Raw genomic sequence first — 17,196 nt, forward strand, 5'->3', positions numbered from 1 at the left:
TCAAGCCACAGAAAGCATTTTAGGCAACTAAACAGAAGTCTTATTTTACAAGCCAAGAAATTGTAAATCTACTGAAATCATTTCTCCGTAGAAGTCTCGCAACCATCCAGTTCTGTGTGGTCAGGGCTGGGGTAGGGGCATGGCACCCCAGGCCACCTGCGCTGTATTCCCATGGCCTTCTTCTCCCTGCCCATCACTGGCCTTTTGTCCTTGACCCCTGCCAGGAACCCCCCCAGTGTGCCTAAGTGAAGCCTGCATCTCAGTGACCAGCTCCATCTTGAGTTCCATGGACCCCACGGTGGACCCCTGCCAGGACTTCTTCACCTATGCCTGTGGAGGCTGGATCAAAGCCAACCCCGTACCTGATGGCCACTCACGCTGGGGGACTTTCAGCAACCTCTGGGAGCACAACCAGGCCATCATCAAGCACCTCCTTGGTAAGTACCCAGCAGGGAGACCAGCAAATGGGCTGCAGAGGAGAGCGGCCAGCTGGACTTACCTGGCCAGGCCTGGTTAAAGGAAGAGCTTGATGCAATGGGCAGACCAGAGGCTTTGGAGTAAGTGAAGCCCAGTTAGAATGGCTGCTCTGTCAGCTGTTGTGTGGCCCTGAGTAAGTCACTTGTATCTGAGCCTCAGTTTCTTTATCTATAAAAATGAGACTAGGGCAGCCCCAGTGACGCAGCGGTTTGGTGCCGCCTGCAGCCTGGGATGTGATCCTGGAGACCCGGGATCGAGTCCCACATCCAGCTCCCTGCATGGAGCCTGCTTCTCCCTCTCCCTCTGCCTGTGTCTCTGCCTCTCTCCCTGTGTCTATGAATAAATAAATAAAATCTTTTTAAAAAATGAGACTAATACACGGGGAGGAAGGAACAGCACAGGGAGTATAGTTAGTGGTGTTGTAATAGTGTTGGGTGGTGACAGGCAGTAGCCACACTTGTGGTGAGCATAGCACAGTGTATAGATCTGTCGAATCACGGTGTTGTACGCTTGAAGCTAATATAATGTGGTGCATCAAATATATGTCAATTAAACATTTTTTTTAATGGGACTAGTAATACCCAAACCTCAGAGTTTTGAGATCTATAGAGCACATGTGTAAAGGGTTCTCATGGTACGTGTGGCTGGTAGCTGTGGTCCTTTTGTGGCTTCAAGCTGTGGCTTTGTTTTGACTGGCTTTGGCGATGAGCTTTGAAAGCTGTGAGCCCGGGCATCTGAGTGGCTCAGTTGGTTAAGCATTTGCCTTCCATTCAGGTGATGATCCTAGGATCCCAGGATCCTGAGATCAAGCCCAACATTGGGCTCCCTGCTCAGCGGGGAGTCTGCTTTTCCCTCTCCCTCTGCTGCTCCCCCTGCTTCTGGGCACTCTCTCTCTCTCTCTCCCCCTCTGTCAAATAAATAAATAAAATCTTTTAAAAAAGAAAGTTGTGAGCCAAGGGAATCAAGGCTGAGCACACTTGATCAGATTTTAAGGTTGAGAGTGGATGAAGTTAACACAACAGTTTATGTGAGAGTTGTCCATTACAGGCAGGAACATCACTTGGCCTCGTGGCCTCACAGTGATTAGACTTGCATCATAAGCCATCGAACTAAAGTTCTCCTCTTTGCACCTGGTTAGGCCTTCGGCACCTCTATTTGACCTTGGTGTTGGTGGTTTCATCCTTAGATTAGAGCCCCATGTCTGTCTTATTTGCAGGGTTACCCCCACTTAATGTTTGTTGAACTAACACCTGCCCATTGGGGTCGTGTTTCACAGAATTCACAACACTGCCCCCTGCTAGCAACCCCCAGCAGCCCCCAGTAGCCTCCTCTGAAGCTCCCAGCAGCCCGTCCGTGGGCTTGTCTCCCTGAGGATCAGAGCCCCATGGTACACGGAGGCTGAAGGAACTCTGTAAGTCCAGAACAGCAGAGCCCCTGCTTGCATTATGCTATCCAGGTGCCTTTGAAAGGGGACACAGCCTTCCATTTCAGAACAAGAAGCTTAACAGGCAGATATGTCTGTGGCAGCCAGACTAGAACTCAGGGATGTCCCTCCTCTATCACCTAAAGGGACCAACAACTAAAGCAGGAGGGTAGTCCAAGTAGGATAACAAGGTGGGCTAGAGCCTCTCCTTCGGTCACCCGGACCTGGGTTCAAACCCTGCCTTTGCCACTTCCTGAGTGGTCTCGGGTCAATGACATGACCCCTCAGGATGTCTTCTCTCATCAGTAGAATGGGAACTGGGCCTCCTTCAGGTAATGAAAATAAAATGGGAAAAAAGGTATTTAAGGTGTGTTGACAAGCTGTGTGACCTCATGCCGGGTGTGCGCTGCTGGCTGCTATGTACACAAGTGTTATGGCTATTATTCCCCCTTGACCTTTGCACAGCACTTCACAGTTTACAGAGCTCTTTTTGTAGATGTCATCCTATTTGATCCTGTAGGGTAGGCGAAAGGAAGGTATCATTCATCCCATTTGAGAGATGAGAAAATTGAGGTCCAAAGCCATCCTCAAGGCAGGCTAGCAGGTGGCACAGCTGAGACCTACTTGACTTCGGGCCCTGTGTCCTTTCCTCTGTCTCAACCACCTCCTTCAGACAGAAGGGGCAAGTATGGCTCCCCTCCCATCCTGCTGGCAGCATGGACCTTTGGGGATCTGAAGGAAAGAGGGGAAGAAACTGATGTTTGTTGAGTGTCTGCTACTTGCCATGCTGTGTACCAGGCTCTTTATATCCGCTGCCTTCTTCATCCTCACAACCTCCCGGGGACTTAGGAACCATTGGTCCCATGTTGTAGATAAGGAAACAGGCTCAGAGAAGTTAAGTGACTTTGTCGAGGGTACACTACCAGTCCTGAATGGAGAGGGGCCCCAGCCCTGGGGAGCAGTTAGCACGCAAACAGGCCCTCAAACTTTCCAGTTAGGCCCAGGCCTGGGCCTTGTGTGTGATGCCTGCAGGTCCTGCTCCTGCCAGTCCTTATCAGAAGGACCTTGGGTCTTTGCCAGGACTGAGTCCATCCCGTGGCCCTCCCTCCAGCTGGCAGGGCCCAGGAGGAGTGGGCTCCAGTCCTGAGCTCTGGCCTTCCATCCATCCCGTCCCTGAGAGTCAGGGTGAAGGTGGGGAGCTGTCCTGAGCTGGGCACAGAACAGCCAGAACCATGCGTTCAAGCCCTTGCCCCTGGGACCAGGGTCTTGTGGGATCAGGAGGCCAGACTGCAGGGTATTGAAGTCAGGCAGCCCTGACATGCTAGCTTATCACTCATGTAGCCTTGGACAAGTGACCTGGCTCCTCTCCAGCTTAATTTCATTATCTATAAAATGGGGCCTAATAATACCATCTAATGCAAGGTTGCCACGAGTGCTGATTTGTATGTGCTAGGTCAGCAGGCTTAGCACAGAGCCTGGCACCTAGTAAGTGCTCAGCAAAGCAGAGCCACCCTTCTCGTTGTACTGAGCTCCGGCCCAGACCTCTCCCTGATAAGCTGTGTGACCCCAGAGAGGCTACCCAGACTACTCGGCTCTTCGTCTGTAAGGTGGGAATTAAGAGCATTGATGTGGATGACCTCAGGCTTAGTGGGGTGGTCGAAGAAAACCTACGTATTGCTAATCTTACTTCTCATAGAGGTGTTGATGTGGACCTAGTAACCAGGGAAGGAGGTGCAGGGCATATCCACGACCATACTAGGCTCTTGTATTATTTTATTTAAGCCATGGATGTATATCCCCATTGTATAGATGAGATTCACAAATATCTAGGCAGTGATGGGATTTAGCTAAATTTAGCCCCAAAGCTGTGGAACCTCAAACCTGCCCTCTTTTTCTACCGACTCCCCTGAGTCACATTCACCATGCAGAGGCCCAGAAGGGTGGCCCAGAAGCACGATTCACCAACCTCCTTCCCCAGTAGCTGCTTGATGAAGCTCTCCGGTCTAGATGGGATCTGGCTGGGGCCTGATGAACATAGTAGGTGAGGTCAGCCCCAGGTCATACTGACCAGGAGCTTCCCCAGAAGGCATATCCTGGAGTCCCCTCCATGCCACACTCGCTTCTGGGAACTAGTCTGGAAATGGCCCCTCACCTGTGGGCCTTGATACCTGGGACTTTGACACCTGGAAACCCTTGAAGGGGCAGGAGGCAGGTGAGTGGGTGATAAAAAAATGCAGGAACACAGGCCAGTGCATTCCTGGGCTCAAGGCCAGGCCGGTCTCGGCTTCGCCAAGACAAGGGGTCAGCCAGCAGGTCTTGGGAGGGAGCTGGAGCTCGTAGGGTTGTAGTGTGCAGGGGGGTGCCAGGCTGTCCAGGCTGGCCTGGGGTGGGCTTCTCCGGAAGGAGAAGGAATGTTCCGAGTGCTGATGAGGACCGTGTCAGCTGGGCAGGTGGAACAGCTGTTACCATCCGCTGGCCGCGTGACCTTGGACGAGCCAGTCCTTTCTCTGAACAGTGAATTCACAGGGTCCCCTCAGAGGAAATCCGGGTGGATCAGAAGCTGGTGGATTGAACTCTGCGGTGCCACTGGACACATCCTTGCAGCCCACTGGCTGGGAGGCATGGCCTCAGCTGTGTGAGACAGAGAGATATGTCACCCAGTAGACACTCTGCCACACACCGGGGTTGCCAGCTTGGGCTGTCCTCGTGGACTTTGGGGAGACAAGAGCGTGGCCTCACTTCATTCAGGGCAAGGATCCCCTGGATCTCTCACCCCTAGGCTGGGCCTTCCCTCAGGCTTTCCAGCTCTTGCCCTTAGCACAGACTGTTCTGCCCTCTACACTACCTGCCTCACCTCTTCCAGTCCTGTGGGGTGGACTTTCTTTTCTCAAACCTGCTTCCTCCACGATGCCCTCTGGGGTTACCAAAGGGCTGCCCTGGGCTTGAGCTACTATTATGTTTATGTGCCTGTCATATATACTATGTTTTCTATTACAAGATTAATGCGGGATCCCTGGGTGGCGCAGCGGTTTGGCGCCTGCCTTTGGCCCAGGGCGCGATCCTGGAGACCCGGGATCGAATCCCACGTCAGGCTCCCGGTGCATGGAGCCTGCTTCTCCCTCTGCCTGTGTCTCTGCCTCTCTCTCTCTCTCTCTCTCTGTTACTATCATAAATAAAATAAAAAAAATTAAAAAAAAAGATTAATGCATGCAAAATTAATGCCTGGTTTTTATAACCATTTGAACATCACGGATTCCATAAGGAATTCGTGGTCTCCTTTCCTTTTACCCCAGCGCCAGTCTGCCTGAGAAATGGAGACTGAATCATTCCATCAACATTACATTTGTCCATGTCAGTGACTTGGCAATTAATCATGTCGCCCTGTGACTCGCTCGTACTTTTATTTTGATTTGTTTTTCCAGTAGTTGCTGTCTAGCTTCATTTCAACTCCCCATGCACATGGGAAACCCTTTGGACAGGATCTGTGTCTGACCTGCTTCCCGTTTGGTGCCGTGTTTGCACTAATGTGCCCATCTTTCACGTTGGGGGAAAGGGAGTGGGCATCCAGGGCTTCTCTGGGGTGGCTGGACCTCTCATTTTCTGAGCCAACCTGCCAGAAAGGAAAGGAGCACAGAGAACGTTCAGGCCCCTGTCCTGGCCTCAGCTGCTCACGAGTGTGACCTTGGATGCATGTCACTCAATCTCTTGCCTATAATTTGGGCACGATAGCCCTAGTAGCACTCCCTGGTGGAAACTGTAAGGACAAGATGCGCACAGAGCCACACCCACACACAGAGGAAGCAGTTCGTTTTCTCGAGGAGGTCTAAGAATGCTGGGGTTCAAATTCCAGCACGTGGCTTTGCCTCCCTAGATAAGTTCCTCTTCTCACCGGGCCTCATTTTCTTTCCCTGTGAAATGGGGTGATAGTATCACCTCGGGCTGTTGGTGTGGCAACGAGAAGAGCTCAGCCAGGGCTGGGCCTGCAGTAGGCACCCGTTGTGGTGATGGTCCTTATCATTATTTTTGTTCTACAGAAAAAGATGCCTTGTGTATCAGCTCTCCCACTTACCCTCACAGGATGGGGCTCCTAGGGCCTGTGACTGCCTGAACCCAGTCTATGGTGTTCTCTAAAATGAGTGCTAGTCTTGCCCTGAGGTGGAGTCCTCCATGCTCTTGGCCAGATGTGCTGCCGCAGCACGGGGAGCGCAGGATTCCCAGGAACCCCCATCCCCGCAGCCCCCCCAGCTGCTGGGGATTTCATTTCCTCCCAGGGAGTGGTGTGCAAGAGGGTGTTCCAATGAAAACTCCCAGAGGAAGAAGGGGGCCGATTAGATAGTATGCTGTCTTTCCTCTTTGGGACTTTGGGGAAGTGACTGAGGAAGTTTCTGGAACTCGGGGTCCCTCGAAGGAAGTACCCAGCAATCAGGAGCCCTGCTATCTGGCCCTGGGCTGCCAGATTATTTTCATACCCTGGAGGCACCAGACTCAAAACTCAGCCCCCGGCTCAGTCCTGGATGCTGCGCTGCTGATGGCACCTAGCCTGCTCCCGTGGAACCTTCTTCTGGGAAGTAAGCGCAAGCAGGGGAGTCTCTAAGGAGACCAGGGATTTCCTTATGAGAAAACTGTATGTGGCTGATTTCACTTTGAAACCGAGCCTCCTCCCTCAGGCTGATGTGATTGGTATCTTTCTTCCAGGGAGGTCCCAGAACATTCCGTCATTCATTCCTTCGTTCAACAATTATGTATTGTACACTAGCTATGTGCCAGACATCACTCGGTGCTGGGGTTGCGTGAGGAATAAGACAGCTTTTCTCTACGGAGCTTACATTCCAGCAGGGGAGACAGACAGTAAACACCCCCTACCCACCAACTCTGGCAACCACTAATCTGTTCTCTATAAGCTTGGTTTTTGTTATATATATATATTTTTTTAATTCCACAAATAAGAGAGATCATACAGTATTTGTCTTTGTCTTTCCCTAACTTTACTTAGCGATATATCCTCAACGTTCTTCCATTTTGTCACAAATGGCAAGATTTCATTCTTTTTTATGGACAAATAATGTTTGTGTGTGTGTGTGCATGTGTGTGTGTACACAGGCCACATTTTCTTTATCCATTCATCCGCCAGTGGGCACTTAGCTGGTTTCAGTATCTTGGCTATTGTAAATACTGCTGCAGCAAACACGAGGGTCCAGAGATGTTTTTGAGTTAGTGTTTTTGTTTTCTTTGGGTAAATACCCAGAAGTGGAATTACAGGATCATAGGATAGTTCTATTTTTAATTTTTTGAGGAGCCTGCATACTGTTTTCCATAGTGGCTGCTCAATTTACCTTCCCACCAACACTGCACAAGGGTGTCTTTTTCTCTGCATCCTCGCCAACATTTGTTTCTTGTCTTTTTGATAGAAGCCACTCTAACAGGTGTGAGGTGATATCCCACTGTGGTTGTGGTTTGCACTTCCTGATGACTAATGATACAGAGCATCTTTTCTTTCTTTCTTTTTTTTTTAAAGACTTTATTTATTCATGAGAGAGACAGAGAGAGAGAGGCAGAGACCTAGGCAGAGGGAGAAGCAGGCTCCATGCAGGGGTCCCGATATGGAACTCGATCCTGGGACTCCAGGATCATGCCCTGGGCCGAAGGCAGGCGTTCAACCGCTGAGTCACCCAGACGTCCCCAGAGCATCTTTTCATGTACCTGTTGGCCATCTATATGTCTTCTTTGGAAAAATGTCTATTCAGATCATCTGCCCAGCTTCTAGTTAGATTTTTTTTTTTTTGGCTGTTGAGCCAGATGAGTTCTTTATATATTTTGGATACTAGCACCTTATCAGACATATGATTTGTAAATATTTTCTCCTACTCAGTAGGTTGTCTTTTCATTTTGTTGGTGGTTTCCTTTGTTGTGCAGAGGCTTTTTAGTTTGATATAGTCCCACTTGTTTATTTTTGCTTCTCTTGTTTTTGCTTTTGGTGTCAGATTCAAAAAGTCATCCATAAGACTTATGTCAAGGAGCTCACCATCCACGTTTTCTTCTAGGAGTTTTATGGTGTGAGGTTTGATGCTTGAGTCTTTAATACAGTTTGGGTTCATTTTTGTGCATGGCATGAAACAGCTGTCCAGTTTCATTCTTTTGTGTGTGGCTGTCCAGTTTTCCCAACACTGCTTATTGAAGAGACTATGCTTTCCCCACAATATATTCTTGGCTCCTGTGTCATAAATTAATTGACAATGCATGCATGAATTAATTTCTTTCTATCCTATTCCATTGATCTCTGTGTCTCTTCTTATGCCAATACCATAATGTCTTAGTTACCAAGCTTGTAATATAGCTTGAAGTCAGGGAGTGTGACGCCTCCAGCTTTGTTCTTCTTTCTTAAGATTGTTATGCCTAGAGGCACCTGGGTGGCTCAGTTGGCTAAGTGCCTGACTTTGGCTCAGGTTATGATCTCAGAGTCCTGGGATCAAGCCCCAGTTTGAGCCCTGAGTTTGGTTCTACACCCAGTGGAGAGTCTGCTTGTCTCTCTCCCCTTCTCCCAGCTCATGCTCTCTCTCTGTCTCTCTGTCTCTGTCTGTCTCTCAAATAAGTAAATAAAATCTTTTAAAAAAAGATTGCTGTGGCTATTCAGGGTCTCTTATGGTTTCACACAGATTTTAGTATTGTTTATTCTAATTGTAAAAAATGCCATTGGAATTTTGGTAAGGATTGCAGTGAATTTGTCCATTGCTCAGGTAGTATGGACATTTTAACTGCATTAGTTCTGACAATCTGTGAGCACAGAATATGTTTCCATTTATGTGTCTTCTTCAGTTTCTTTCACTAATCTCTTGTTGTTTTCAATATAGAGGTCTTTCACCTCCTTGGTTAAATTTATTCCTAGGTAGGGGTGCCTGAGTGGCTCAGTCGGTTACGTGTCTGCCTTTGGCTCAGGTCATGATCCCAGCCAGGGTCCTGGGATCGAACCCTGCCTCAAGCTCCCTGCTCAGCAGGAAGCCTGCTTTTCCTTCTTCCTCTGCCTACCACTCCCCCTGCTTGTGCTTTCTCTCTCTAATAAATAAATAAAATCTTTTTTTTAAGATTTTATTTATTTATTCATGAGAGACACAGAGAGAGAGAGGCAGAGACACAGGGAGAGGGAGAAGCAGGCTCCACCCAGGGAGCCCAACATGGGACTCGATCCCAGGTGCCCAGGATCATACCCCGGGCTGTAGGCAGCACTAAACCACTGCGCCACCGGGGCTGCCCTAAATAAAATCTTTTTAAAAAATTTATTCCTAGGTATTTTATTCTTTTTGATGTAATTATAAATGGATTTGTTTTCTCAATTTCTCTTTTTGATAATTCATGATTAGTATATAGAAACACAACAGATTTTTGTGTATTGGTTTTGTATCTTGCAACTTTACTGGATTTGTTTATTAGTTCTGACAGATTTTTGGTGTAGTCATTAGGGTTTTCTGTGTATTATATCACAAATAGTGACAGTCTTACTTCTTCTTTTCCAATTTGGATGCCTTTTATTTCTTTTTCTTAACAATTGCTCTATGATCTCTATGATTCTTAGTGCTATGTAGAATAAAAGTGGCAAAAGTGGGCATCCTAGTCTTTCCCTGATCTTAGAGGTAAAGCTTTCATCATTGAGTATGATGTTAGCCATGGGCTTGTCCTGTATGGCCTTTAATATATGGAGGCACATTCCCTATATACCTACTTTGTTGAGAGTTTTTATCTTAAATGGATGTTGAATTTTGTCAGATGCTTTTTCTGCATATGTTGAGATGATCATATGATTTTTATTCTTCATTTTGTTAATGTGGTACGTTACATTGACTAATTTGTGGACATTGAACCATCCCTGCGTCCCTGGAATAAATCCCACCTGATCGTGGTGTATGATCCTTTTAATGATTTATTGAATTCTGTTTGCTAATATTTTTTTGAGGATTTTTCCTTCTATGTTCATCAGGGATATTGGCTTATAATTTTCTTTTCTTCCGGCATCTTTGATTTTGGTATCAGGATAATGCTGGCCTTGCAAAATAAGTTTGGAAGAATTCCCTCCTCTTCTGTCTTTTGGAAGAATTTGAGAAAGATGGGCGTTAATTCTCTGTTGAATGTTTGGTAGAACTCACCAGTGAAGTTGTCTGGTCCTAGACTTTTGTTTGTTGAGAAGTTTTTGATTACTGATTCAATCTCCTTACTAGTAATTGGTCTATTCAGATTTTCTACTTCATCATGATTCAGTCTTGGTAGGTTGTATATTTCTGGGAATTTATCCATTTCTTCTATGTTGCTCAAGAAGAATATAAAAGATAATGCTTACCTGTTTATGTACTGTATGTACACATGAAAGGGTGAGATGTTTCGGCTACCTAATAGCTAATTCTCTCCCCCTTTGGGGTCAACATTGCCCCTCTTGAGAATGCATGATATAGGGTCTTATCAGTAATTTTAAGGAATCTGTGTACTCCAGAGCATATTAGTTAGTTAGTTTTTTTTTTTTTTAATGATTTATTCATTTATTTTGTGGGGGAGAGGCAGAGGAAGAGAGAGTCCCAAACAGACTCTGTGCTGAGTACAGAGCCTGATGCAGGGCTTGATCTCACACTCCTGATACCATGACCTGAGCCGAAATCAAGAGTTGGACGCCCAACTGACTGAGTCACCCAGGTGCCCCTCCAGAGCATATTTGAACTCAAAGTAGTTCAAGACACTAGCTCTATAAACTCCACACCCAGGGTTCCACTAATGTCTAATAGATGTCTTCAACTAAAAATGTCGAAAACTGAACTGCTTATCCCATTCCCCATCCCTTGTCTTCCGCATTTCGGATAGCAGTGACCACCCCTTGCTCTGGTCAAGGAAACTCGGCAGCATCTAGGCCCCTCTTTCTCTCACAGCGCAACTGCTTCTCACCCCCTCTCTGCTGTCACCCTGCCCGAGCCTACATCATTGCTCACCTCACCTGTCACAGTGGCCTCCCACCTGGCTGTCCTGCTTCAGCTCTTGTACCCCCAGTGCCTGCCAGGTCATAGGTGCCTTATGGGAGAGGATGAAGGAGAGGAGGCGGGATAATGTGCTGGGGGTTGTCCCAGTGGGCCCCATGAACCAGAGAGAGGTGGGGGGAGAAGTGGAAGAGCTTGATGTCCCAGAGTTCCTGCCCCAGCCAGTGTCAGTGTGGGAATACAGGGGGTGTGAACGCCAGTTCCTGGGGAAGCCTACATTCTTGCGCCTTCCTGCCCCACCTGCCTCATTTCCTCCTCGTGTAAATTTCTGTCAGGCTCTGACCTCAGCACCCTCTCAATGCCCAGAAATGGCCCCCTTTCTCATCAGAAGTGACACTGGGCTCTGTTCTTCTGAGGGCTGCTGTGTGCTTTCTGGGTACAGACCAAGAAGCAGGGACAGCTGGGACATGAACTAGCGGGTGAAGCGGCCCAAGCACAGCCCCCCACGTCCACTCCACCACGGCAAGCTCAGCTTTCAGCCCAGAGTTCAGGCAAGGGTTCCCTGGGGCCTCCCCTTGCCATCCTTTCTCAGGGCCTCCTGGACTTTGTCCGCAGCATCAGATGCTCCCTGCGTCAGATGCTTTGTGACCATCTTACGCTGTCTGTCTCGCCCACCAGGCTCCAGGCCTGACGTGGGCAGCCCCGTGTCCATGCGGCCTGCTACATTCTCCCCCAGCCCAGCAGCTACCAAACCACAGGAACTCAATAAACCTTGGTGGGAAAACAAGTGGATGTTTGATCCAGGGTGTGGAGTTCAGGGGAAGGAAGCTTGAACTCGTCAGGAGCGGCCTCTCAGCGAAGGAGAGAGGGGCCGTGTGTGCCTGAAGGACGCAGTCACGTCATAACGCAGGGATCCTGTTGGGGAAAGATGGACGCCTGGGACTCCCTCTCCTGAGCACAGCCAGGCCGTTCCCCCGGAGCCTGGCCGTGGGCCTCTCATCTCAGTGGCCTTGGCCAGTGGGGGAGGGAGATGCCAGCCCCTCGTGGGCCAGAGCACACAGCGTACGCAACCCGACCTTGGCCTGGCATTTCAGGGGCACGGCCAGAGCCACGCATGGACGGCGAGATGCCGCTTCCAGGCTCTGGCAAGCCATGGTGCTTCTTGCGCTTTTCCTTCTAGGAGCTTAGCTGCTGGGGGGCATTGTTAGAGAAACGAGGCACCTGGGAGGGGGGTGGAAACTCCCCCTTTGCTTTCCCTGAAGTTCTGCTTCCCTTCCCCATTTCTACCCTCCCTCCCTCCCTTCCTGGAGGCCTTGTCTTATGTTCTGGAAAGCTCTGGGGCTTCACACCACACTTTTCCAGGCCTTGGAGCAGCATGGCAGCTGGTGGTCTCCAGGGCTGTGTGTGCCCTCCACAGACCCTCGTCACCTTTGCCCCTCTTGGGCTTCCCTTGTCTCTGCATCTCCATTCACACTCACCCAGGCTGGTCGCATGCTGTCACCCTGACTTCAGCAAGACAGGGGTTGATGCTCTCTGACCAGAGAAAACCACGATCCTGGTTATGATAAGACCTGGGGGCTGGGCAGGCGGGCTCTTGGGACGAGTGCTGGGAGAGCTGAAGGACCCTTCACATCACAGGCCGCACCAAATGGTATCTTTTCTCCAGACAGTACGCCTTCCTATGCTTCTCGTGTTTTCCCAAACTCTCCAAATCCCTCCAAACCCAGGGCCCTTCCTCCTCATTTCTACCTGGTGAATAATTTCTTACCTTTGAAAGAACTGCGTTGGGGCCCCTGGCTGGCTCAGTCCATGAGCCTGTAACCACTGATCTAGGCTTTGTGAGTGTGAGTCTCATATTGGGCATAGAGCCTACTAAAAAGAAACCTTTTTAATTAAAAAATAAATAAAAGGGGCAGCCCCGGTGGCCCAGCGGTTTAGTACCACCTTCAGCCCAAGGCATGATCCTGGAGACCCAGGATCGAGTCCCACGTCGGGCTCCCCTGCATGGAGCCTGCTTCTCCCTCTGCCTGTGTCTCTGCCTCTCTCTCCCTTTTTCTGTGTCTGTTATGAAAAAATAAATAAAATCCTAAAAAATGAATGAATGAATGAATGAAAGAACGAACAAACCGGCTCGGAACTAGAGCACCCCTGACCCCACCTCACCCCACCAAAGCATGTGACTTTTCTCTGGGTTCCACAACCATTTGCATTAACCAAAGCTCTTTCATGTCTTCTGGTCGTTTCTTTGCTTGACTCCCTGGAGGCAGAGAGCAGGCAGGTCTTATTTATGTCTACAAAGCTCCTAGCCCAGCCCAGTGCCTGGCACTTGGTAGGTCCTCCATGGAAATCTTCATGAAAGAATATCTCAGGAGAGGCTCCATCGGAAAGATGGTCTCTGAGAAAGGCCTTGGAGACGCTGGGTCTCAACAGCAGCCCATACTGGAGGGCCAGGATGAGCTTTCCTTTATGTGTTTTCTTGTTTGATATCTGTGTCCTCACACTAGCAAGTAAGCTCCATGGGGACAGGGGGGGACATTGTCTTTCGAGTCCCTGAAGCTTGCACATACCTAGCACAGGGCAAGCACCTGTATCTACTTAGTAGATGAATGGATACGGTTCTGCCAGCGAAGTGTTCATGGAGGAGAGGGGGCTTGGGGGGGGGGTCTTTGGGGCAAGCAAAGGAAAGAGTTTCAGGGTCCAAGAGAAGTGAATTTGAAATGAGGAAAAGGAGCTGGAGCAGTGAGGAAGGAGGGCCTCAGGGAGGGAGCAAGGTGGACAGATAGAATTGAGGGATTCAGGGACCCAGGCGTGATCTGGAGCAGGTCTCTGAGACCAAGGCTCAGGCACAGGAGCCCTGGCACATGATAGGTCCTACATGACCAGAACCAGCACACAGTAGAGCCTTCATGGCGTGAACAGGCACACAGTGGGTCCTTCATGACCCAAACGGGTACATAGTGGGTCCTTCCTGGCCCGAAAAGGTACATCGTAGGTCCTTCATGGCCTGAACAGGCACATGGTGGATCCTTCGTAGCCTGAACCATAGGAAGTGGTCACCTTCCCTGGGCACAGGCAGGCCCCTGCCCCAGGCTGGCTCTCAGCAGGTGGCACCTAGACCAGAACACCAGGGACAGGGAGATGGTGATGACCAAAGACTCCCAGGCATCCTGGTGTAAGGATGGAGATGCTGGCTGCCAAGTGAGGAAGAGAAATGGCAACAGCACTCTAAATCACCTGTAAGTCTGATGAACAAGCCTGGCCCTTTAGAGGAGGAAGGGAAAAGTTAACTCCTAGTGCACAAGGCCTTGGAAGCTTCCATTCAGCTCCAGTCTATCACAGAGAGGACATCTGAGGTCTGAAAACCAACACAGGCCTCTGTTCCTCACACCAGGGAGGGGTATTTGGGCCACACTTTGGCCAGCAGGGGATGCAAGCTGTCCTGCCGGGTGGCCCATGCTGCCAGCCAAGGGACACATCTACAAACTTGACCAGCAGACAGGGAGAAACATGGTATGCTGTTCTTATTTTGCAGTCAGCAATAATTAGGAAGCACCTCAGTTTGCCAGGCTCTGCCCAGGGCAGTCGTGTACCCGCTGTGGTTGAGTCCATGTGACTGTCCTAACAGGCAGAAGTCCTAGGTTGTTTTTACAGCTGAGCACCCTGAGGCTCTCAGAAGGACTCCCATCGGGCCACCTGCACAGCAGATGGGGGCACACTGCAAACCACTATCTCTTGTCATTCCAGAAAACTCCACAGCCAGTGTGAGCGAGGCAGAAAGGAAGGCCCAGGTATATTACCGCGCATGTATGAATGAAACCAGGATCGAGGAGCTCAAGGCCAAGCCCCTGATGGAGCTAATTGAGAAGGTGAGTTCCTGGAGCAGCCTTTCCTGGATCTCCTCTGGCTGCCACCCCAGCTGTCAGGTGTCACTGGGTCTGCCTACCTCACACCCCAGCCACCTCACCCAGCTGGATTATAGAACCGGTCAGGGCTGAGTGTGTCTGAGTGTGTGTATGCGTGTGTGTGTTTGCGCTCCTGTGCATGCACGTGTCTCTATGGGTGGGAATATCTGTATATGGGGGTGTATGCGTCAACATCGTTGTGGATGTGCACATGTATGTGCATCACTGTGCATGTGCATGTGGAATGGGGCCATATTTACAGAGAAAATGTTTCTGGGGACGCCTGGGTGGCTCAGTGGTTGAGCCTTGGGCTCAGGTCGTGATCCTGGGATCCCGGGATTGAGTCCTGCATCGGGCTCCCCGCGGGGAGCCTGCTTCTCCCTCTGCCTGTGTCTCTGCCTCTCTCTGTGTGTCTCTCATGAATAAATAAATAAAACCTTTAAAAAGAAAAGAAAAAAAATGTTTCTCTACCTTGCTGCTTCCTTTTCCTCCGAGGGTATGTCTATGTGTGAGGAGGGCTATGTTCCAGAAGGACCAACAGAGAGTCTTGTATCAGAAGCAGAATAGCCCCTGCGTGAGGAGGGCCCACATACCCCAGGCCTCCTCATCCTCCTGCAGAGGAAGAGCCATTCTTGCTGAGCATCTCCCAGTCAGCCTTGGATGGGCTCTTGGGGGCTGCCCATGGCTGGCCAGGGTGCCTGACGCCCACAGAGGGTGGCCATGGGTGTTTTCTGGCTGTTCCAGGTTCCCCCAATGCCCTGCCTTGTAGCTCGGCTCTGGGAAGGCATTACAGCAAGGTCGAGAGCTGTGGGCACCGGGGATTGGACAGTCCTCCCCTCTGGCCCAGGCCCCACATACCAGAGCGTGCCAAGCCAAGGAGACCAAGGAGATTACAGAAATCCCAGCTCTGCAGTGCCTGGCTGGCTCAGCTGGTAGAGCATGCAACTCTTGATCTCGGGGTCGTGAGTTTGAGCCCCATGTTGGGCATGGAGCCTGCTTGAAAAAAAGAATCCCTGCTCTGAGAGAAACTAGACCCCACTGCTTTATCAACTTTCATTTATTTTTTTTAAGATTTTGTTTGACAGAGAGCACAAGCAGGGTGAGCAGCAAAGGGGAAGGGAGAAGCAGGCTCTCTGTGGGGAGCCTGATGTAGGACTTGATCCCAGGACCCTGAGATCATGACCTGAGCCGAAGGCAACCATTTAACCCACTGAGCCACCCAGGCGCCCCTTTATCAACCTTTTCAAAAAATATGGAGCCTTTTTTCCCCATAAGCACAATTGAATTTATGCATTAGTAGAAATTATATCACATGATTCAGAATCCAAAAAATGAAGAGGGTACGAGAAAAGTCTCCTTCCCATCCGCATCACATCCTTGAGAGAGCAGCTGCCCCATGGATTCATGGCTGGCTTGCTCGGATAAGTCTCGCTCCATGGGTGTCTCCTGTTTGCTGGTCAGAAACTCTGATGAAGACCATCCCGGGATCCGGGATCAAGTCCCATATCGGGCTCCTTGCAGGAAGCCTGCTTCTCCCTCTGCCTGTGTCTCTGCGCCTCTCTCTCTCTCTCTCTCTCTCTCTCTGTCTCTCACGAATAAATAAATAAAAGTCTTTAAAAAAAAAAAAAAGACCATCCCTTTCATCTGCTCTTGAGGCTCAGAGAGGTCAGATGACCGCTCCAGGGTCACAGCAGGTTAGCAGCTGGAGCAGAATTCATACCCGGGTCTCCCTGCCACCTCTTCACCTCCCGTTCCCTCTCCCTCCCCACAGCTAGGGGGCTGGAACATCACAGGTCCCTGGGACAAAGAAAACTTCCAGGACACTCTGCAGGTGGTCACCTCCCACTACCGCACCTCTCCCTTCTTCTCTGTCTACGTCAGTGCCGACTCCAAAAATTCCAACAGCAACGTGATCCAGGTGAGCTGGCCCGGAACCCTAGGAAGAGGAGTGGGCATGTTTAGCGTTTAACCTCATGACCTGTTTTGAGTTTTGCAAGTGGCAGAGTAGGGGCAACTGGCTTCTGGTTTCTGAGCCTGGATTATTTCGGAGGCTCTGAACCATGAGATTTGTACAGGTAAGAAGTCATGAAAGAGTAGGCTGCCATTCTTGAGGGGTGGGGGGATGTCACCATGGCACAGATGAATCTCTGGGATTCTCATTGGTCACTGTGGATGTCAAGTCCTAGGCACAGCTAAAGCCACCTCCCGGCCCCCTAGCCTCAGCCTCCGTCCTTTGTGGCTCTGCTTAGAATGGCTTTGAGTCCATCTCTTCCTGGCGGAGCCTGCCCTAGACTTTGTATCAGCACAGCCAGGGCAGCCCCTGCTCTGCCCACCCTCAGGTGCAGAAGCAAGGAGCCCAGGGTGAGCTGAAATCCCCACCTAGCTCCTTCTCTCACCCATTGTGTGACCTCCGGCAAGTACTTCAACCTCCCTGCGCTGCAATGTC

At 50.0% G+C, this 17,196-nt stretch overlaps 1 protein-coding gene across 3 annotated transcripts in view; it reads left to right on the forward strand.

The window, feature by feature from the left end:
• ECE1 (endothelin converting enzyme 1) overlaps positions 1 to 17,196 on the forward strand; it is a 115,400-nt gene that overhangs the window by 68,301 nt on the left and 29,903 nt on the right. For all 3 annotated transcript variants that reach the window (XM_077899253.1, XM_077899251.1, XM_077899252.1), the window contains 3 exons: positions 225 to 437; positions 14,593 to 14,714; positions 16,522 to 16,668. In XM_077899253.1, coding sequence (XP_077755379.1) covers positions 225 to 437; positions 14,593 to 14,714; positions 16,522 to 16,668 — 482 coding nt within the window. The remainder of the gene's footprint in view (positions 1 to 224; positions 438 to 14,592; positions 14,715 to 16,521; positions 16,669 to 17,196) is intronic.

This window comes from Canis aureus, chromosome 5, assembly GCF_053574225.1.
Source record: "Canis aureus isolate CA01 chromosome 5, VMU_Caureus_v.1.0, whole genome shotgun sequence".
In the NCBI taxonomy this organism is placed as follows: Eukaryota; Metazoa; Chordata; class Mammalia; order Carnivora; family Canidae; genus Canis; species Canis aureus.